The sequence below is a fragment of the Falco biarmicus genome, chromosome 2, assembly GCF_023638135.1.
Source record: "Falco biarmicus isolate bFalBia1 chromosome 2, bFalBia1.pri, whole genome shotgun sequence".
Classification (NCBI taxonomy): Eukaryota; Metazoa; Chordata; class Aves; order Falconiformes; family Falconidae; genus Falco; species Falco biarmicus.
In genome coordinates this window covers 45,299,402-45,322,793 of record NC_079289.1, presented here as the reverse complement: position 1 = coordinate 45,322,793, position 23,392 = coordinate 45,299,402, and the positions used below count along the sequence as shown (strand labels likewise).

Sequence of the window (23,392 nt, the reverse complement as noted above, 5' to 3'; positions counted from 1 at the left end):
CATGATTTCAGCTTCCGGGTAGGTTCCTTCCAAGAACTGCAGAATCCAAAGTGCTGTATTCTTCCACATTTTAACATCGTAGCTGGTTTGTAAGTGTAACTAGTATATACTCTGTGCTTACCACAGTATCAGGTCTCAGGATCTGACAACTCCTGTAGCTGAAGGTCCTTTTTTTCCCCTCTGAAAAGCATGGGAAATCAAAACCCTGAAGAAACAAAGCTCAGGACATCATGAGTAAAAAGCAGTGGGTTATTGCTTCCTCCATAAAGTATCTACTTCTGTTGTCCACAGTTTTTTTTCCATGCAGAGAATATTGTAAGTTCTGAAGCTGCTGCATCATAACAACAAAGCACATAAAGATGTTTGTTTTTTTTAAAATCCTTCCATGGTACATAAATGTTATTACAACTACCTGTATGGCCCTTTTGCAGGATGAAACTGTAGGGTATTGCATAACTTGGGCAAGATTATGCAAATACTTTTTTTTTTCCTTAATAGTATAAATGACAGCTATTTTACTGTAAATTTCTACACTATGCAGTAAGACATAATTTAAAGTTCCTGGAGAATCCTAATTTCTGAGTGGCAAGTGTGCATCTGTCAGGTTTTATTGATGTGAGGCTATTTGTGGAGCTTCTGCATCATGAACAGTTCTTAACTGCTTGGGAATTCACAGCAAGCAGTCAGTGTTGGTATATATTAGCAATACAAGGACTCAGCAAAAGTTTCCTGCAAAGATGACTCTGACTTGTTTATTTCTGGTAAAATACTTATTACAGTCAACATATATTACAGCAGCATGACCTCAGTTTGATCTTAATTTCCTGCCTTTATTCATACGTACAGAAAAAACAAAATACTAGCGCTGCCAATTGTTCCAATCTTACAATATTCAGATATTTGCCATTGGAAATAAGCATTGTATATCTTAAATCCTATATTTCACCTTCACGTCACTTGAGAACACTTGGTATAATACCAGGATGTTATTACATGACGCGTATCTGTTATTACCTAATGTGTCTCTTTGAAGTGTTGCCTTAAAATTAGCATCCTCCTTACCTATTTGTTCACTTAAACCAGTGACTGATTTTCAGAAGTGACAAGCATTCAGCTTTGATGCTTTGGATAATTTATTATTTTTTTTAACTTGAAAGACTGTCATTCCTTGGTTGTACCTGAAAGTTTCAAACCTGTTGATCCAGCAGCTTACAATGGGCTTTGTTCTGTGTCCCCATAATTAACTGAATATTTAGGTAACAGTCTTTTTTTTTCTTCTTTTCTTTCTTTATGACCTCTTATTTCAGTATGTCCTTAACGTGAATCGGTTTCTAATGGATGCTCGAAGTGCTTTCATTTTCTGGTCTTAATACCCAAAGAGAGCACAGGTTTTAAATTTGTCTTTCAGTAGCATTTTTTACCGTATGTGTAACAAATGCTGTTGAGCCTTACAGTTTCCTTGCAGCAACACTGCTTTATGTATCCTTCTAGAATCCCTGTCTGCTATGGTCTGCCTCAGAGCAGACATCATCTAAGTAAATTTTAGGAAAAACGATCATCGTGAAGCTGCTACTGATGGAAAGTAATACGGTTTCTCAAATGTTACATGCTGGTAAGCAATTCTAAATGGTTTAATTCCAAGACTGGTGTTTATGTGTGATGCATCTTTGAAGCAGTCAAACAGGCTGAACGAGGATTGTGATAAACTGAAGGACCTTTCCATAAAATGTCCTCTCATACTTCCTTGTAGCTTGGGGAGAGGAAGCATGTTGAAAAACAAAGATCACAGATCAAATTCAGAAAAACAGAAATCTCCGCTCTGCACAATGTGAAACACAGATTAGCTGTTTTATGTAGTAGGGGCAGTAGAAGCTCCTTTTTACCTCATCTTGCAGACTTTTCAGAAGTGCAGTGCTTTTAGTATGATATTAAATTGAACATCCCAGTCTGAGCTAGTCTTTCCCAGTGTTTCCATGAAGGGAAATAGGGTGTAAAAATCTCTTTACGGGATGTAGATTCAAGTGTCTGTGGAGAGCAGCCTCAGCTAGGCGGGTTGCAACTCTGCAGAAAGCTACTTTCATATGCCAGTTTGAAATTATTTATATACCAAGTACTGGATTTGGGAGCAAATGTGTCTGTTCTTACTTCTTTCTACTACTTTCACCTAAAATTTTGTCATTGTTTGCTCCAATGCATCATAACCCGCTTTTAGTGTTGCCCTCAATCCCTGTTTAGGGGGAGGGGGAAAAAAAAAAGATTTCTACTTGGGTTAGCTTGTCTTCTGTTCATCTAAAAATAAGGAGGTGTTAATATATTCACTTTTATTCACTTCTATTCCTGCAAATACCTATGAGCTAAACTCCGTCTTGGTCTATGAATTTAATTGGGCTTCTCGAATTGTCTTTTTCAGATTTTGCTTCTAGCTGACTGTCCATATTAGTCTCTGAACTTCCATAGTTCTAATAACATTCTCTTGATAAACTAGGATTCTGTTACATCTGCTTCATTGTATCATAACTGTTTTGCAGTTACCTAATTTTATGCAAGGTGTTAAGTTTTTCTGAGAGCAAAACCACGGAAATGAGCCAACTTGTACCCTGTGTTAGCTTCAGCTCCCTGAGAGCTCGTGAGCAAACTACAGCACCTGGGACCATGCCAAACAGGTTAAAAACTCCCTAGAGGATAGTAAATCTAGCTAGTGTTGTATATTTCTATCATGTTTGGGATAACCCTTGAAGCTGAGATTTCTGTTGTTCCTTCCGGAAGAGTAGCAGTATCTACTATCTAGAAATGGATGGAATTGTTTCGGAAGCCCTTGCGGGTGTCACAGCTGAAGTCAGAAGGCATGCGTGTGAATCCACCACACAAAAGACTCAAAAGACTGAAGCTTGGTGACTAAGACCTATCTTGTCTTCCTAGATACAGTGCTGGGAAGCAGAGAATAGATGTTATGAAACGTGCTTGCTCTTGTGATACAACTGACATGTTTCCTCACTGTCTTTGCAAAATAAGTTTCAGCCTTGACTTCAGTGAGAACAGGACATCCAGACGTGACCAAGAATAAATTCCCAGTGTAGATAATTCCCAGATAGGCTAATCTCCCTCAGGGGAGGGAGAGTTGATGGGCAGGAGGAATGAAGTTCACTCCTCAGGGGAGCTTATTTTCCATTTTCCATTAATAGTTTCATGTTCACTGCTAACTCATCAGCAAACTGACTTTCAGTTGCAGAGAGAAATATTTCATAATCTGGGCTATTTTAAGTTTAAAAAAAAATCAGCTGTAGAATGACAAAATTATGGATAAACTGAGTTTTGAAGTTCAGCAGTCCAGAGAAAACTGTCATCTTTTATGGAAGGATTTACATACTTCTGAAACTTAAGTTACTTGAAGCTGTGTCTTGCTTTGATTGCAGCAGAGCATGACAAGTAATAACCTTAGCTGAAATGATTGAGAAACTCCTGTGGTAATCTGAAGTGAATGGGATTTATATCACCCTTCAAAATAATTTATTTAGATGTCATGAGAATGCTGTTGTGACAGTAGCAGAAACCACTCTTGACTTCTCATCCCTCTCCCCATCAGCCTGAAATGGGAGTTTAGTTTCCAGGCTAGACAGGAGCCCCATGACAGGGATTGCCATGCTGTATCTAAGCTTACTTTTCCAAAGCCCTAGACATTGCAGCTGTGCCGCCCTTCTCCTTTACATGCAGGAAATGTGTCTTAATATATAGGTACCCAAGTAATATGTGCTAATAGCACTAGTGTGGAGGGTTGACCCCGGCTGGAGGCCAGGTGCCCCCCCAAAAGCTGCTCTATCACTCTCCTCCTCAGTTGGGCAGGGGAGAGAAAATGTAATGAAAGACTCGTGGGTCGACATAAGGACAGGGAGATCACTCAGCAATTACAGTCACAAGCAATAGACTTGACTTGGAAGAAAAAATTAATTTATTACCAATCAGATCAGAAGAGGATGAGACATAAAACCAAATCTTAAAAAAACCACAACTTCCCTCCACCCCTCCCCTCTTCCCAGGCTTAACTTCACTCCCAATTTATTTGTGTCTTCCCCCTGAGCAGCACAGGGGGACAGGGACCAGGGGCTGCGGTCAGTCCCTCACACGCTGTCTCTGCCGCTCCCCCCCTCAGCAGGAGGCTCCTCACACTCTGCTCCGGCTCCAGCCTGGGGTCCCCCCCGGCAGACAGCCCTCCATGAACTTCTCCCACACGAGCCCTTCCCACGGGCTGCAGTCCTTCCCACCCTGCCCCAGCGTGGGTCCCTTCCCCGGGGTGCAGCCCTTCAGGCACAGGCTGCTCCAGCGTGGGTCCCCCGCGGGGTCACAAGCCCGGCCAGCAAACCTGCTCCAGCCTGGGCTCCTCTCTCCAGGGAGCCACGGGTCCTGCCAGGAGCCTGCTCCAGCGCGGGCTGCCCACTGGTCACAGCCCCCTTTGGGCGCATCCACCTGCTGCGGTGTGGGGTCCTCCATGGGCTGCAGGTGGGGATCTGCTCCGCCACTGACCTCCATGGGCTGCAGGTGGGGATCTGCTCCGCCAATGACCTCCATGGGCTGCAGGTGGGGATCTGCTCCACCACTGACCTCCATGGGCTGCAGGTGGGGATCTGCTCCGCCACTGACCTCCACGGGCTGCAGGTGGGGATCTGCTCCGCCACTGACCTCCATGGGCTGCAGGTGGGGGTCTGCTCTGCCACTGACCTCCACGGGCTGCAGGTGGGGATCTGCTCTGCCACTGACCTCCATGGGCTGCAGGTGGGGGTCTGCTCCACCACTGACCTCCATGGGCTGCAGGTGGGGGTCTGCTCCACCACTGGCCTCCATGGGCTGCAGGGCACAGCCTGGCTCACCGTGGGCTTCACCACGGGCTGCAGGGGAATCTCTGCTCCAGTGCCAGTTTCTGCAGCTACACTACCATTAGTCACTGATGGGCTTCGGCTCAGCCTTGGCCAGCAGTGGGTCTATCTTGGAGCCAGCTGACATTGGCTCCATCAGATGTAGGGGAAGCTTCTAGCAGCTTCTCACAGAAGCTACCTCTGTAGCCCTCTGGCTACCAAAACCTTGACACGCAAACCCAATACAGCTAGTGAGATGAAGATGCTGCCACAGAAGGTGAAGCAGTTTTTTGAAGCTTTGGCGTACCTTAACAATGAACTGAAATTCTGGAAATCCTGGGTATATTTGTGATTGTATTGCTGGGAGTTGGTAAAGCCTATGCCACTCCTTGTTAGCAATGTTAGCTCTAGTTAGTTCATGCAACCTACCTGTTTTGCTTACCTGTGTAGACTTGAGCCAATTCCAAAAGCTGGTTCCCTAAACCTTACTGTTTATGCTGTCAGGCAGTGCTGGGCAATTCCCAGCTCAGAAATCTGTCGCATACCAGGCATAGCAAATTAAGAATATAAAGGTTAGCAGTACCGAAGCAAGTAGTATCTACTGTTAGCAATTAGTGAAGCACTACAGAAGTTACTTCACCTAAGGTATATGAAACTGTTGCCTAAGACCAAACAGAAACTCCCCATGTACCCTCAGAAACAACTCTTTTCCATCCGTCTTGATTTGCTGTATTCATTACCTATTGTGTTTTCTTCCTTACACAGTAACTGAGTGCCTTTATGCTTCCTTTTCCCCTGCAGTTTTATAGAACTCAGATTCATAATCAAAACAAAACACTCTTTCATCAGCTTTTTGGGTATATATGCAAATGGTCTCATGGGTTGTTCTCAAGACTCTAGGTAATTCATCATGTATATCGTGTTGGTGCAAGAGTCTTGCCTTATGAAGCTCTTCCTCTGAAAGGACCTTACCTTCTCTTTACTTTGACTCATTGGTATCAAAGCTTTCTTGGAAAGTGTTTCCTTTTCTGTTGCCCCTGGGTCTTGTGGGTTGGGGCAATTATTATTATTAACAGTAACTCAGTAGCTCTCCTGGAATTCTTCTGCATCAAAAAGTAAAATAACCATGCGCTTAATTACTTTTGGCTATTAAATCTGAAATACCCCTTCAACTGTGTCTGTACAGATTTACTTTTGACCATTATAACTATCTAACTGTATTTGATATTTTTCACAGCTAACATAAGCAGCTGATGAAATCTTAGTATTTTTAACAGTTAGTGATTGACAAGATTAGACTATTGTGACTCCCAGCAAGAGTAGCACTTGATGTTTTGTGATACACTAGCTCTGCCTTCAGGCACGGTATTTATTATTGCTTGCAAAGTGGTGATTCAAAACTTTGGTGTTGGTAGAGGTCTAGTAGCTGGAAGCTCCCTGCTCTGCCCGGCACTTGGTTTCAAAGCGGCTGGAAATTCAGCATCTGAATCAGCCTGGCTTTGAAATCCTCTTCTGCTGTGTTTATGCGAGGGTTGTTTGCTGGTTGTTATCTGGGAGAAGTTAATTGTATTACTGGTTGCTTAGGCATTTGATACTGTTGCAAGGTAATGCAGTTGCTCTTCTGAATTGTGAGATTACCGGACAAGCTGTAACTTGTACAGGTGTGTATTTCCAAAGTACTGGAAAACTAATGAAGTTCCTTGGCAAGGGTGGAGAAGCTGTTGAAAGGCTATTAGGTTGCAAGCTATTTTTTTTTTTTTTTTTCCAGCTCTGTGCACACTGACTGATAAATTGTGTGCATTTGTCTTTTGCAGTTTCTTCGTGCATGCATTTTTGAGAAAAGGAGTCTTGAACCCAGTAGTAACTTTTTTGTGTCTCTACTGTAGTATCACGTGCTGCTTGACACTGGTGTATAGCTTTCTGTAAGCAGAGCTTTTTTTTTAAGAAAAGTTTTTAGTCTGAAGCCTCTCAATACTGCAGTCAAGAGTTTCTGAAAAAACATAAAATAGGAGACCTAACTCCTTGGTTTCATATCATTGAGGAAGCTCTGGCATCATTAAGGCGGCTAGAAGTTGTTGCAGTGCCAGACTTCTTCTGGACCAAATACATACACACCTGCTAGATCTCTTAGACTGATTAAAGTCTGTAATTTTTCCTATCTGCCATAGTAAGCACTGAATCATCATCTCCTTCAGTGATAGAAGACAACAGTGGTTATTGTACCAAATAAGTTACAAAGGTGGTGGCGTCCATGGATATCACATGCAGGTGGTTCTCAACCAAATCTTGGCTGATACTCACTTTAGGACTCATCATGGTCCAACATGGAGGAGTCCCGAAACCTTGATCTCTTGACTAGGGCAAAACTAGACTTTCCAAGGTGTGTTTGTTTCATAGTGAATCATGTTAGTTCATCTTTTTAAATTAAAATCTTGAGAGCTTCTATCTAAATGACTGAATTAAGAAAACTGCCACTTTCTTAAATATGGTGCGTGGAGCACTTATTTCAATCTTAGCACTTGCACTTTAAATCTGCTAAAATGAAGTTCACTATCTTATGATCTGTATTTGAGAAGTAGATAGCGACCATAAATGGGCAAAATACTTCAGTGAGCTCTCCAATTGTAGCTTCTTTTTTTTTTCCCCCAAAAAGGAAATGAATGTAGAAAATGTATTAATTGTTTGGGATTGTCCATGTAACAGCCTTATCTTCTCAGGCAAGCCCTTTTAAAAATAGGGTATGTGTTAAACATGATGGAGTTCTTAAAAACATCATCTTCTTTAATAAACCTCTTACTAGAAAATGAAGTGCCAAATTAAGTTAGAAATACAGAGTTTTCAGGAGAAAATTCCTAGTTAATACCTGAATCTGTGTTTTCATAGTTTAGAAAAACTTTGGTTAAAGCAGTTGTAACATCATCTGAAACTTTTCAAGGAAGCTGTACTTTGCTAAACCTTTCACTAGGAACTATGCCCTGAACTTGGAAACAAACTTGAGAGTACTTGCATATGCTTAAAGTATATAACTAGTAGGTGAATTGAGACTTACTATTCTACATATTCAAAGAACATAAGGATCGTCATGAGAGCTCTGTACTGACACTTCTATGGGTTGCGAAGTGTTCAAGCAGAGTGAGTGTGAGCTGTATCTGAAAGGTGGAAAAGCATCAGCCTGACTGGCCTGAACATGGGAGCAAAGGTACTGAATTCAAGAGCCGTGCTTACTTAAAGCAATGTTACTGTTGAGCTGTGCTGTCGCTGCCGTCATTGAAGTTCTTTGATATACCACTGTAGAGTGTTTGCATGCAAGTATAAAAAAAATCATCTGTTGTCCACTAAGGCATCCAAACAATGTTGTAACTCTTAAACATTCTTTCCTGTTAAGTAACTTGATCCACCTTCTATCATTATACTGCTTATTTAAATTTGGATACTTGGCAAAACAGCATCTTATGTGCATGTATAGCACACAGAATATGTAAGGTGATCCACAAATTTCCAGTAACAAATGCAGTAATGTAGTGGGTTCTCTAAACATAAGCTGCGCAACTGTGGTAGACTTGTTATCCTGCTTGTTGCCTGTATCAAAACTAAACAGCACAAGTAATTCCTGGGTTGATCTGAAGTAAGAATTATGTTGAGAACTAAATTTAATTTTGCCATATCTATCTAAAAATCTCTCTCCCTTTGGGCTGGTTTAGTGGTAGTCTTCAGCTTTGCCTTCAGCAGGAGTATGTGATCTCCCTGATACAGGCTGAAGGTCAACAGTAAAATAAGTGCATTGCTCTGTAGCAGTTCTTTAGAAACAAAGCTATCGGGTCCTGACCAGTCACCTGGCAAAAAATACAGCCAGGCAAATAGGAGTAAGACAGTCTCTTGAAAGCAAAACTTTACTATATATAATTCTTTAATGGGTTTTAGCTTCTTCATCATGTGTTTTCTGTTGCTGTAAGCTTTCGCTATACTCATGAATGAACCTGTAGAGAACAGCAGAAACATGAAAGCTCTAGCTGCCACAGATGACAGTCAGCTCGAAGCTCCAAAAGCTGCTTTCACTAGGTCTTTCTTTGCCAGCCCCTGTGTTCCAGCTTTCCTGCTACTGGGCTTGTGTTTTTGTTAGCCCAGACTTGCAGCAGAATGAATTGGAGTTGGTGGTAGACGCTTATTGCTGCCTGTTGAGAACCTGCCTTTGTGTTTTCTAAACTGCATTTTTAGAAGTACATGTAAGTGCAGGTAGGTTGCAGAAATGCTTAGCAATTTGGCTGTTACTTTTTTCCCTTTGTGATAGCATTGTAACCTCTTGGTTACAAATCCTCATTTCTGTAAAACCAAAGATGGTCAGTATTTCTTCTGCACTAAATCAGTCAATGGAGACAAACTCTTCTGTTCTAGTTTCTAAACATCTCTAACATAAACAAAGTCAACAAATTCTTGTGTGACTGCATAAATTAAATTACTCTGAACTGGACTTTTATCTCTTTATCAGAAAGATACATTTTTTAATGGTGTGAACTGTTAAGTGTAGCACTGTCACCAATGTGTGAAGCAGCAGAATGCTGCATATTTGGAAGTACAAAAGGTCTGGATTATCAGTGCTGTACTAACTGGGTGGTAGTAAAAACATTTATAGCAGTTAAAAGAAAACATTTTTTTTTCCCCTCTCCCACCCTTCTTTCTGGTTGAGAATAGTTATTGATATCTGCGCTTTGGCTGGCATTTGGGTGTGTTTTGGTGTAAGATAAGAACTTTGCCTCAGTGTTGAATGCCCAATACATAGCAGGGTGTAATATATGGCTTATTTTGTCTTTGTTCATGTTTCACTGCTGTGGCTGCGTTCTCCTGTCTTATGGATGTACAACTTGACAGTAACTGAGAGTCACATCAGATTGCTCCTAATTTTTTCTCAGAGTTGTGCTGGTTTCCAACTGATAGATGCCAAACTCTTTCAGTAATTAGCAAAGCACAGGGTGTTGATTTCTGGATGGTATCCTGTTCCTCTTTTGTTCATTTTTACATATACATAGTTCAATCGTGAGTGGGACCCGTCGAAGCTGTGTGGGTGCTTCCAGCCTGAAGTCAGGAAATACTTGGCTTTTGAAGCATAACGGCTGCTGCGCAGAGCTCTGGCTCTACCCTGATATCATGAAACGAGCCTGAGGAAATGCTGGCAGTGTTGCCAGCCCTTTGTGAAGAGGGGGATCTTTCTGCACTCACTTATCCCAGGAATCCATTCATGAGCCCTCGTGTTCATCACACTAAAGTTTGATGACAGTTTTGCTTGGACATGCCTGTGCTTCTGAACTGGAGGCCACATCAGAAGGTACTGACTGCTTCTAACGTGTGTATGGATTCATTCATCTCGTGTCTCTTTGCATGGTGAAAGGGGTCTGACACTGCACCTTGCGTGGTGATCGAGTGAGAGGGGCTGAGCTTCTTCCTTGCTTTGAAAGTAATTGCCTTGCTGGAACTGCTGTCATTAAGTAACCAGATTTTAGATAGTATTTTATAGTCATCCTAATGTTTATAAGCCTTATGTATGAAAAGGGGCTTTGCTTTGTTAATGTATGGCAGACTGACATTTTCCATGTCAAAGCTAGAAACAAACAAGGGCTATAGCTTCTTTGCACAGTGAAATTCTGTCCAGCTGTGGAGATAATGATACACAGCAAGGGAATTTTGTTCTTCTTTACAATATCCATAGTGTTCAAGTTCAAGGTTTGGGTTAAAATTGAAAGCACTGGTTGGTAATTACTGTGGGATGCATTTGAATGTTATCCCTCCAGCAAAAAGGGGAGCTCCACCTTTGTTCACTGGAGGCTGTTGTAAATTCAAAGGGAGTGTGTGTGTATTTTTTATTGTTGTTGTTTTTAATGCTTCACCTTCTGTCACTGCTATTCAAGAAAGTGTGCAGTATCACCATGGAGATACTCTGCCTATTCCAGACTTGTGACAAACTGTTCTAGTGTTATGCTGCGGCGTGCATGATTTAGTAGGCTTGATAGCCTATCTGTTTTGCAACTTCAAGATATTGGTGATACCTCATAAGGGATGTTCTTTCTTGGGGGGGTTTAAGGCAGGGTTGATTAAAACTGGAATTAATTTTAACAAAAACCTAGTTGCATGACGTGAGAAGACCTGTGAAGAAAGGTCTTCTGCTCTTTTCCTGTAGTCCTCTCTTTGGTTTTAATCAAGTCAGATGAAAGATCTTGCGTTAGTTACATTAGCTAAGCTGACATTTACAACATGAAAATACATTTCTGCGTTGAACACAGTGAAGTTTCTTGTGTTCGTTCTATGTATAATAGAATAGTTTTTGGCAGTACTGTTCACATGCACTTTGAACAGTGCACTACTTGTGCACGAGGAAGGTGTTTGCTCTCTGTTGTGTATTGACCTTGTTGTAGGTCTAGTCACAAGGGACAGAACTGGATGGAGCCCATAACCTGCAGAGCTGGAATTAGCAGATCTCAGGTATTAATATATCTGTCTTCTAGCCAGGCTAAGTACTGCAGCCTCATCTACACTAGCTGGCCAATTGTATGATGTACATAAGGTCTGTAATCAAGGTCATGGGGGAGGTGGGACAAGGTGGGTATGAAGTGCGAATGGAACAAGTTAGGGGACTGTTTGGCTAAAACTTACACTGCCATTAGTTTCAGCTTACCAAAAGTCTACTGTTTGTAGTAAACAGAGTTTGTGACAGTATAACACCTCTCATGCTTCACTTATGTTGTATATTCAGAGCTGAATCTTACTGTAGTGATGCAGAACTCGACCAGTTCCATCTGTTCTGATATGATTACAGCTAACTTGACTTATTGAATGGCCATGTATTGAATCAGATATAATTCAGTGAAGAGTGATTCATTCAATCTTAGGCTACTCAAATGCAAATAATAACAAATTTGATTTGATTCCCAAGTGTGGGGTTGTTGGTTTGTTTTTTTCTTTAATTAGACTTACTGGATCAGTCATGTTTCCCTGGAGTTAAATATTGCCTATTTCATATCATTATGGAGGAGTTCTTACTTGCCTCTTAACTCACAGTCTTGGTTTTTTTGGTTTCAGTAGTGTTAATTTTTTTCTTTTTTTTTTTCTCCTGAACCAAGTTTTGGAGTGTTCCTCACACTGAGGAGCTGAATTAGTATCACAGGCCTAGTCTTGTACTTTTGGTACCCACTGTCCATCCTTGTCTTTTTGGCCTCCTGCATTTGCGGGCATTTTGGTACAGGCCCTGAAGAAGGATCTCTGTTCTTCTGAGTTCTCTTGGCTCTATTCAGAGATTCTGCTTTCTCCTTCTGATCTGAGAACTGCTGTCGCGGTACGGCACCATTGACTCCGACCTTTCTGCCTAAGAAATCCTCTGCAACTCAGTTGGGGACGTAGTCATCTTCTCTGCCCAGCAATATTTGGAAAAAGGTGATAGACCCCTAGACCACGGGACTTGGGAGAGGCAAAGCAAGGGATAATCACATCTGCTTGCGTTATTCCAGCACTAACACCTCTGGGCTTGTTTGGGCTGGAAGTGTGCCTCTTTCACCCTGCAAATACACTGCCTATCCCCCTCTACTCCAGCCTCCCTCTTTGACATAACTGTCTTCAAGGCTTGGTGACAAAAATTCTGAGTATTTAAATAGATTAATTTCTGAAATGTTTTAAGGATTTATTTTCTTTATGGTGAATGCTTAAAAACTCATTTCACCTTTTTGGTGTGCTCTACTGTAACAGCTGATAGCATATATTCAGGAAGATCTGCAATGGCCCTGTGGGTTTCAGGAATAAGAATCCCGTTTCTCCCCTTTGGCTGCTTAATTTCATGAGACTGCTGCAGGGAAGTACTAGAACTTGGAAACTCATTAATAGGTTTTGAATGTTTCAGGAGTATGTCATCTTAATATTGCTAAACTGATTTCTAAAATCAGTTAAGCAGTTTCATCCTGTTAATTCAGTTTTTTAAAATCTCCATTCTGCTTACTGTCTTGTCTAACTTTGCCCTACATTTTCAGCATTAACAGGTAATAAGCTAATACCCAAATCCAAAAATGTTACACAACTTTGATGGTGAAACTTTTGTGACTGGGACTTCGTGATGTACAGAGGAGCAAAATGTCAAAAACCAGTGACATATGCCAAAGAAATGTGTAAAAAGCCACATTGGGATGGTTGCTGTGCCTGGTTAATTGTGTAACTTTTCCTGTATCTTGTATTTCAGGAATATAGAGATGCAATCTCTTGTTTAGACTCCACTTGATCCCAGTTACGGTTTTTGCCCAAAGTCAAAACATTAAGATACTGTAATCTGATCGGGTATGTCTCAGGTGGCAGTGGCACTTGATTCTTTATAAGGTAGTATCACTCTGGAAGTGAAGAGAGTCAGGTCTAACAGTACAAGCTGGTACATCGTTGATCACTGGGCACATTGTCATCTGTATGCAGTTACTCCTGTACACAAAAGACCAATAAAATCTGTATGTATGACTAATAGCCTAGCAATGTTTGTATCTGTCTTGCATCTTATACTTGAAGCTAGCTGTTTTTTGGGCCATACTATTTAGAGAATTCATGAAACAACCAACAGGCATCTGGAACTGGTTCTGGACTGACAGATATTTCTTATCCATTGTGATATCCCTGTATTACATTGTTTTCCTCTTCATATGTATATAAGAAAAGTATTCATAACTATGGTGATTAGATGGGTATCAGGTTTTCACCTTGATTTTTCACTTGAATTCTGTGGATAGGTAGAAAAACAGGAAAAAAATGAATACTGAGAAGGGTGCACTCTAAAAAATAACATGGCCTGTAAAAAAGTTTGTCTAAACAAAGCAGGGAATAAGGTTTGGTTGGGCAGTATGAGCTGAAACCCCTGCTCTAATGCTAGGATCCCTCTATGCTGAAGTGAGAACGCTGTAGCAATTTATGTGATAGGTAGAAGCAAAAGCTATACAGGGAGCAGGGATTGTGCAATAGTAGTTGTGACTCAATACTAGTGTCTGAAGAGTATACGTGATCTGGAGAAGATGGAAATAAAACCAGCTGATGAACAGCAGGATGGTAGGAGTTTTGTTGTTGTGGTTGTGGGTTTTTTTAGATAGAATTGCAATTACTTAAAACTCTATGTGTATGTTTGTAGGGGATATCTCTGACAGAGGGAGGGGATGGATGGGGAATCCTACTGTGGTAGACTTGATATTGTCTTCTCAGCCTATTTGGGCATCTGCTGACGGGAGGATGTTAGGAGGTTATTGGGTATTATTAGAAAGACCGAAGAATTTCTTCTCCAGTCTTACCTTAGAAGTGATGAGCAAGTGGCAGAACCCAGTAATTGCAGTGGAAGTGATGGTACTTTTTCAAAAATCCAAATTGCCAGTTAAACAGCTGACATTATGGTAGTTGATTGCATGTTGAATTTATGCATTTTGACTAGAATTATCATTTATCACTGTACTTTGAATGGAAATGTAAGTGAATTGTCCTGTAATGAATTCTGGATTCTAAAAAGGGAAATGTTAATTAACAGACAGCTAACTTGTGAATTTTGCTAAAATAGAGAGCTAAGGGATTTCAACTCTAGAGCTTTTTTAAGCACAGACCATAGAAAGTATAAGAGGAGTGATCAGTGGAAAAAGAGCTGCGTCTTGGAATATGAATTAGCATGTATGAAGTGAGAAATGTCCATCTTCAGCTGAGCTGGCATGGCTGAGAGGAAGCGCCCCTTGGGCGCAGCCTGGTAAATTGTAAAGCAGCCTGGTAGTGAGAATGAGTGAAGATTGAATACCCTCTAGTATCTGTGTCATGTCAGAACTAACTTTTAGCCTCACTGAAAACTGAGATGATGATGACATCTATAGGGATGAAAGCCAGACAGTCAGTAGATCTTAGGGTAATTGAATTTCATTTTGCAATAAATGGACTGGAAGCAGATTTGAGTTGAATGCCCGGTGGATGAGGAGTGTGTAATGGGAGACGAGGACTAAAACGAGGTAGTTTTCCACTGTCACTTGCAAAACTGTTGGTATATGAGATTACTGCCTCATTAGCAAGTTTCAACTGGTATCATGTGACTGAAAGAAAGAGATACTGTAGGGAGCATGGATTATTAACTAAGGTGTGACTTTGGAGTAATATCTTCTTTTAAAAAAATAGAAAAAATACTTTGAGACAAATGATTAAATATTATAGATATGGTGGGAAGCTGTATGGAATGCAGCAGCTGTTGATTTATTGCATTGGATTAGGTGAGTGTTGATAAGTGATTTCTTTTGCAAGGTAAATCAGATAGATACTGTCTTTTGGTCTCACTGCCACTAGCAATTTCCCCAACGCATGTAAGTGATGCCATTCGTTGTACTTCCAAAGAAGATGAGACCTGGTGAGAAAGAGGTTTGGTTAAGCAGAGGTAGGTACTGTCAAAAGAGCAAATAGAAACACTCTCATCTGTGGTCAGTAGAGTTGGACAATTCCTTGCTTTCTTTATTGAAGACAAAATGAAAAAGGAGTTTGCATATTAAATATGTTGATACTGAAGGCAGACATCCTCCCCAGGTGATTGGCATAAGGTGGAAGAAGAACTAGGTGGCCTTGAAAGACTGGGTGAAATCAAGAGTTTCTACTAGAGATACGCAGTTTGGCCTTACAGGGTATAGTAGGAATCTGTAGGTAAGCATGATGGAGGAGAAGAGAGATTGGGGTGTACTTCTTAATTGCGTGATGACTGAGACATCAAGAAGTGTGACCTTAAAGTAAAGACATCAGGAAGTGTGACCTTAAACTATGCCATAGTATGGATGGGGTGAGATTTTTGTAGTAGATAATGAGTGAGAGCTAATGCAATTGTAGATGGTACATCAGTAAAATTTCCATATGCCTGCTGCCTGTATTGTAAAGCTGGCAGTTGAAACTGATGGGGATTGTTGGTGTCTTTTTCACAAAACTGTTTCCACAAAATGTCGTAAGAATGGAATCTCTGGCTCTGCAAAACAAAAACAAAGAAACCATGATGGTCCGATGCAATATACATCAACAAGAGATGCTGATGTGAGAAGAGGGCTACAGGAAAAGAGAAGGCAGTCTTAGTGTGGGGAAAAAAAGAAAAAAGTGTGAAAATTGGTCAGTAGACCTTCTTGTGCTTTAAAACCTTATGTTCTGAAAAAAGTTCCAGTAAAAAAAAAAAAAAATTAGAAATTATTTGCTTTGCTTCCACTGCATAAATTGTCTGTACAGAATTTAGAATTTCCTATTCTTACATTTTCATCCAAGAAGCTAGTGGCACTCAACTGAAGAAGTAACTTGTGTAACTGCTTAACAGTAACAAATGTTTGACGTATCACTGTCTGTGCTATGTCATGTGTGGCTACTAAACTGACCTTTCATGTTGTCCCTTAGGTTCCTGATGTCATCAGCAGCATAAGGCAAGTCTCCAAAGCAGCACTAAAAGAAGATGCCAAACCAAGTAAGGATAGTGAAGATGCCTTCTATGACTCTCAAAAATTTGAGGTCTTGTACTGTGGAAAGGTGACGGTGGCTCACAAGAAAGCTCCCTCCACGCTAATTGATGATTGCATTGAGAAATTTAGCCTTCATGAGCGCCAGCGCCTGAAACTATTAAATGAGCAGCGGAATAACGAGTCAAGTTTAGACTTACCCCTGAGTGAAGGAAATGTGCCATCTTCTCCATCAGATAGCCCGTTTGAGGAGCTGGACAGCCCAAGTAACACTGTAGGGCATGCTGCAATGTTTACAATTGGCAGCCAGACCAACTTGACCAACCTGGTCAGCACTCGTGGCTCCTTTCCAGAAAGAATTTTAGAGGACTCTGGCTTTGATGAGCAGCAAGAGTTTCGCTCCCGGTGTAGCAGTGTCACTGCAGTTATGCAAAGAAGGGTTCATGACACAAACCTGAAAATACAGCCACGCAGAAGACATGCAAGTGCACCCAGTCATGTTCAGCCGTCCGATTCTGAGCAGAACAGGACTATGTTGTTCCAGGTGTGTACTAGGATGAGCTAGTTTTGCATGTTGGTTTTGCACTGTATCTTCCCCTGTGCAGTTTGAAGCTGAGACAAGTTTTGCAAGATAAACAGTATAGACTCAGTATGGTTTTGTGATTTGTCATAAATATTTATGTATCTGATCGTAAATGGTTGAAATGCAAGTAGCTGAACTTTAAGGAAGTCATCTCAATGTGTGAGCTCAGGTAAATTTTCAGAAAAAGGAATTACTTGTGCAGTAATCACAGTTTCTAGGGAAATAATTATTTTATATGCAGTTTTGGTTTGTCCATATTGGTGAGATCTAGGACCTAGCTGAAAAAAGTGAGTATTCTTTCAAAAAGAGGATGGATGAAGGCTTCCATCCGAACAAATCCTCTTTTGTGAGTGTCTTTTTAATTGCACAAAACTTCACATAAAACTATGAAAGCCTTATGTTTGGGCCAGCCTCTTTATGATAATTTGTATTAATGTTCAGCTTGTCTTTCCCAGATGAGTACTCAAATATCTCTGCACTGAAGGCTTCTTACTTCACACCTCCTGGTTATTTTTGCTCTTGCCCGAAGTGCATTTGATATCTTCAGAGCTTGTGTATTAAGAAAACAAAAGGACACTTAAAGGAGGTGACCCATAAAAGGAAAGCTCTTTGGACCTTAAAATAACAACGGGCTAAATGTCTGGGTTTTGTCTTTCCATTTGCTTTAAAGATCATTCTGGTCTTTTATTCTCTTGGGGAAGTGTTAACTGAAGTGAGAATGCATTACCCTTTAGAAAGCCACAGCTATCACTAGTAATGAAAAGGATTTAGCTGAAAAACTCCCTGAGGTCTATGGAGTAAGTTCCATAGGCTTGAGAAGCAGTTTGGGAAAGCTAAAAGATGGCTTGCTGCAAAACCTACCCTTTCTCGTCTGGAATTACTACAAAAACAAAAAGTATCGCCTTAAGATCAACATGGTTTCTCAGCTGTTCTATATAGTATAGTTTAAAAAAAACATTAAAATCTTCAAAATCTGTTTTTTCCTGCAGCTTTTAATTTAGCCACATTGTTTGCTAAATGTTTTAGTATGGTCTGTCAAACATGTGGTCTTTGGACAAAAATAAACTTGAAAAGAAAGGGGGGCAGGGGGGAGGAGGGGGAGAGCTGTCTTCTTCACAAGTCTTTTTCCTATTCAACTGAGAGTATTGTTCTTGCTGAAATATTCTTACTCAACATAGACTCAATTATGGCACCCTTGCTGCTGCTGAGTAAGCTGTTGTGCTGAAGGTATGTGAATAAGAAAGGTCTAGATTGTCACATTTTTGTTGCTGTTAATGTTGTGCCTCCAAGACAGTCATAAACTAGACTTATTTTTCTCCTCATTTTCCCCTGCCCCAGGTTGGAAGGTTTGAAGTTAACCTCATCAGTCCGGACACCAAATCTGTTGTGCTTGAAAAGAATTTTAAAGATATCTCCTCATGTTCTCAGGTAAGCATTAATAAGAAGCAATATGTAGATCATCAGGAGAAAAGGAATTTATTTGTTCTTTAGCTGGGTTGCCTTGCTGGTCTATAGGCAGCAGAAAAAAAGAAGCATAGAATTCTCTTTCAGCATTCTGTGCCGTTTTCCTTTATTCAGGGTCAAAGGCCATTTTTAGCCAGTTGATCCTATCTAAATTACCCTGAAAGTAAGTAAATTGCTGTTTGACCCCATTGGCTCCTTAAAAAAAAAAAAAAAAAAAAAGTGGGAGACAGCAGGGAATTTCGAGTGGTTGTGGCTAATGCACATACAGATCCTACACAAAGTTTGGTGCGTCTGCTTTTTGTGGGAGTACAGCTGAAGAAATTGGATATTAAACTGTGATTGCTTCATGAACACTTGCAGCAGATTTGAAGTACTGATTTGCCCTTACAGGAGTGAGAGCTGTTTTTCAAATTGGTGCTTTCACTCATCTGGAAGCACAATCATAATGCAAAGAGATCCCAAAGAGCTTAAGTACAGAAAAGATGAATGCAAAATGACCAGTCTGAGCTCTGGTAGTGGCAACTTCTATCATTGGTCAAAAGATAAACTGTTTTGCTTTGGGAAGAGCACTGGATATAATTTTGGAAGTAGCTTAATCTCCATTTAGGATGCTCTGAGTGTGCTGTTTCGGGGCAGCTGCACTCCGGAAAGCCTCTAGAATGAAAGGAGGAGAGAATCAGATCAGCCTTCCAGAGAAACAATAGTTCACCTGCATCATTTCTTCTGGAGAACATGGCAGTAGGTGAAACCAGCTATGTCTAGTAATAAGTAAATGTGTCTTGTAACATTAAATGCCAGGGCCAAGGGATTTACCTTTCTGTCTTGCTGTTGTTCATCACTTGCTTTCTTTGGGCACTTTCTGTTTTGAAGTCTTACTTTATTATTACCTTCTTTCATTTGCCATGCACATGCATCACTTCAGGCCTCCTTAAATGTTATTGTAGTCTAAAGTATACTTCCTGGCATGCTTTAAACCTGTATTTCATTGTAATGCTAGTAAATCTGCTCTTGCAGGACTGTGTTACCAGTACCAATACAAATTAAGAACTGGTCAGTACTTCTAACTCAAGTGGAGCCTTGAGCTACCAACTAAAGGTCCAGGCCCTTAAACAGACTTTGCTGTTTAACTACAATTTGTATTGGGCTTGGTAGAGAAAAAAATCAAGTGCAAATATAGAATCGGACAGTATAATCAAACAGTGATGTATTTATTAATAGCTTTTAATAAATATAGATCAAAGAGATTATTAAAGCAGTAGTATGGAAAGCAAAATTTGCAGACGTCTCAAGTCTTCTGCTGTTTGGTACTACCCTGAATAAAAGTGACACTTCAACTTTATGTACTGGGCTCCTGGGTTGCATATACATACTGATAATAGTCAAACAAAACAGTCCTAAGTGGGGACAACCTTTGTTCTACTGATTTTAAAGTGGGGTGAAGACCGTGGCAGACGAGTAAAATAACTGTGTCCAGTAAATAGTGTAAGTCGTGCTGTGTGTTGGGCTTTGGAGATGGAGTTTTTCGCTACACCTCTTTGCTTTCATATGGAGCAAAGCTTTTGTGATTTTGCATGCTTGAGTAACTCAAACAGGCGCTAACAATACTGTGGGGGTTTTGTTTGGGTTTTTTTCTAATGCAGAATGGCTACTTTAGAGAAGTCAGGGATTGGGGTTTTTTTTTCCTCTATTTAATAGAAATGAAACATTTATTTGCTCAAGACTAAAGATTTGGTTGCATAAACCCCATCAGTACTTTTTTCGGTGCTAGCGACAGGGCTCCTCCGTTATGTATTTATAGGGCAGTGACTTAGTGCATATTGTGGGACTGCAGCCTAGGAGTGTTTGTTCTGAGCTTTGCAGATGATGAAAAGGAGATGTTCCCTTCAGCTTGCATTCTGAATTATTTTAGTCTGGTCTAATAAAGGTATTTTTATTCTGTAGCTTAAGTATGGTTGATGTGCTGCATTCAGTTCATTATCCGCACTCCATATAATTGTCAAAGCAGCAAATATAATTGATGATAAATCCCTGTGTGTGCTGCCTAAGCTCAGGTGTCAGACAGCTGTAGAAGTTTTTTCGTTGTGGCCTTGCTGACCTTGAGGGACCCCAGAACAGCAACAAACTTTGCTCTTTTGGCACGACAAGTCCAGCCACCCTCTTAAAGAAATGTGATGGAGGTACTGTTAATTGAGGAATGTCCTGTGCTATTTACACTTCAGTGATGCAAGTGTCATGTCCATCTCCCCCACAAATGTTCTTGTGTGGAGACTGAGAAATTGGACAGCTGTGGACTTGTTCAGGAGCACTGTCAGCAGAGAACTGGCATTGCACTGAACCATTTTGAGTAAATGTTCTCCTTGCAAAACAGAAGGCAACATTTCACTGTTACATAGATCAACATATGTGTTATGTGTCTGTTCTTTTTCATTTTATGCTTTTGAAGACTTCATGTGTCACAGGAAAATGAGTTCAATTAAGTCAGGATTAGTATGAACTGTGGTAAATTAATGTAGTTTGTGCCATCTTAGATGCCCTCTGCACCTTTGTTAAGTTTTGTTTAAGTAGCATAGATACAACTTTTGGAAATTTGTTTTTAAAAACTACAGCGTACTGTGACAATATGTTCAGTCTGTCACGTACGGCATTACCAATTTTGTCTAGAGTGTTTTCTGTAGTGACAAGCAAGTTGTTTTGCCTCTTCTCCTCTTTCTACAATATAGGTGTTTTCTTTGGAGATGGATCCAAGCAACTGAGTTGTGCCTTCTGTTGTATTTGGACTTGAGGGATTAAGCTTTCTTTTGGAGAAAATCTACTATTACTATACTCAGATGATAAAAACATTGGCAAAAGCTTTAACAATAGTGAGTCATGTTCCATGAACTGAGACTGGGAATATAGTGCTTCTTAGGAAGCAACTCTCTTTGATCTTCTCAGTGCTGTTTTCAGCAAGGCAATGTTCCCTGTCAAGCAGTTAGACTAGGATCTTGATACTACACATCAATAGTAATGTGTAGTAAGTCTTGAAACTTCTGGTATCTAACTCGGTTTCAAATAATTTATTTAAGAATTAGGTTGGAATTTTGCATGCCACCACTCATTCCCTGCTCTTTTTGGTGTAGTCCTACCTTACTTTAGAGGAAAGTGAAGATCTGTCGCTACTTTGATGCTAGTCCAGTCCCATGTTTTGGTGTGGGCTCATCACATACATTTTCAACTGCAGAGATGATTTCAGATACAACCTAGGACTCTTTAGTTTGCTGCCTGAAAATCCATTTTCCTAATGGAAGAAATTCAGGTCCAGGTCTATTGCTGTATAACTTTTGGTTTGTATAAAGAGCTTTATGTAACTAATAAATGCAAAAAGCAATTTAAAAGATAACTGCTGTAGTGGTAAAATAGATCATTAGGAGTATGCGTTCATAGTTTCTCGATTTTTGTATTGGCAAGTGTTGGAGTCTGTTACCTATTTGTGGAAGCAAAACCTGTTTAGGAAATAGTCTACTAATGCTGTTTTTTTTAAACTCTCTTAGGGTATAAAACACGTTGATCACTTTGGTTTCATTTGCCGGGAATCTGTTGAACCTGGGTTGAGCCAGTATGTTTGCTATGTGTTCCAGTGTGCAAGTGAGTCTCTGGTGAGTATTTATTAACAATTCTGACCTTTCCGTCGGAGGATGTCTGAGACATTTCCTAAACCATGGGAGTCTCTGTTATTCTGCCGTGTCAACTGAGACTCAGTGGTCACGTCTTCTCAGGTGTGAGTCCTCAGTTGTGAATATGAAAACATGTAATAGGAAATACCTACATCCTGTTCATATATAGCTATATCCTGCTACTCCACTGATGCATATATCAAGAACATGTAGAAAAAATCCAGATGGTTGAGTTTGCACATGCAGACTGTGAGCGTATTTGGGCTCTGTATTTGATTGTAACTCTTGCATTTCTAATGATTAAGACATTTGGTTCCACATTAAACATGTAATTACATGCGTTGAATCAGTAACAAAGCTGATGATAAAACCCAAACATACTTTTCAGGGTAGGGTTTAAACTACTGGCTGATCCTGCGTGTGTCTTTAGCCTGCATGTGACTTTATCATTTTACCTGTAGCCTGTTTTGTTCCTCAGGAGAAGAAAATAACAGCATCTTGTGAGAGAAGAAAACCATAGTATGTGTGGATGTATGTAGCTATAAAAAAGTCAGTTGGACATTTGATAAAGTATATATATCAGTCTATTGAACTTCCAGGTGCCAGTGATTTAACTGATAAAGGTAGCTTAGCTTAATGATGTGAGATGCAAACAAGGAGATCATTTTAGCTACTACATTTTTATTTTAAAGCTCTGACACTTTAAAAAGAAGCTGGTTTCTGTTTTTTTCTGTTCCGAAACATGTTTGTTCCTGATGGCTGTGCTAACAGCTGCTAGCTCTTTTTCAGCTAATCTTAAAACCCTTCTAGCTAGCTGAACATGTAATTTTTTAATCCATTGACTAGCTTGAGAGTGAATAGATTACATTAATAAAACTTCAAACAGCTAACAGCCCTAGATGTACAATAGTAGCTGAGGCTGCACTTCTGTCAGTATGAGAGCTTCTTATGAAATCAGCTCCGACTCTGTATTAACAGAGAATGTTACATCTGACCTACTGATAAATCTGACCATGCATAATTCAAAGACTAAAAATGTGGTATATAAAGAAACCATGTATTTATGAACCTCCTCACGTATTCTAGTACTGATGTGTGTGAGTATGCCCACATTGCAATATGAAATGAACATTCCTGAGCTACTTCCAGGTGCAGTTGCTTGGACCCCAGTGGCAGTTGGATTGTGGCAGGGCAGAGCTGTAAAACCTAATGCTTTCCAAATTCTGTGCTGCCAGGCAGGCTGTGGTACCAGGCTTGTGTATGTTCGCTCTAAACCTAGCTACAGTCTGTGCTACAGTTCTCATGATTTTAGTGTAGTCATAATCCATATGCTTAGCACTGTACTGTGGATCTTATTTGAGAGGCATTGTTACCAACTCTTAAAAATTTATCAGTCTG

General features: G+C 40.3%; 1 protein-coding gene across 1 annotated transcript in view; it reads left to right on the top strand.

The window, feature by feature from the left end:
* The first annotated feature begins 7,100 nt into the window (after nucleotides 1–7,100).
* The window catches only part of TBC1D4 (TBC1 domain family member 4), a 57,023-nt gene continuing 40,731 nt past the window's right edge, over nucleotides 7,101–23,392 (top strand). Inside the window, exons 1-4 of the mRNA XM_056329843.1 lie at nucleotides 7,101–10,167; nucleotides 16,236–16,838; nucleotides 18,216–18,305; nucleotides 21,872–21,976. Of these exons, the coding sequence (XP_056185818.1) occupies nucleotides 10,132–10,167; nucleotides 16,236–16,838; nucleotides 18,216–18,305; nucleotides 21,872–21,976 (834 nt within the window). The 5' untranslated portion in view covers nucleotides 7,101–10,131. The remainder of the gene's footprint in view (nucleotides 10,168–16,235; nucleotides 16,839–18,215; nucleotides 18,306–21,871; nucleotides 21,977–23,392) is intronic.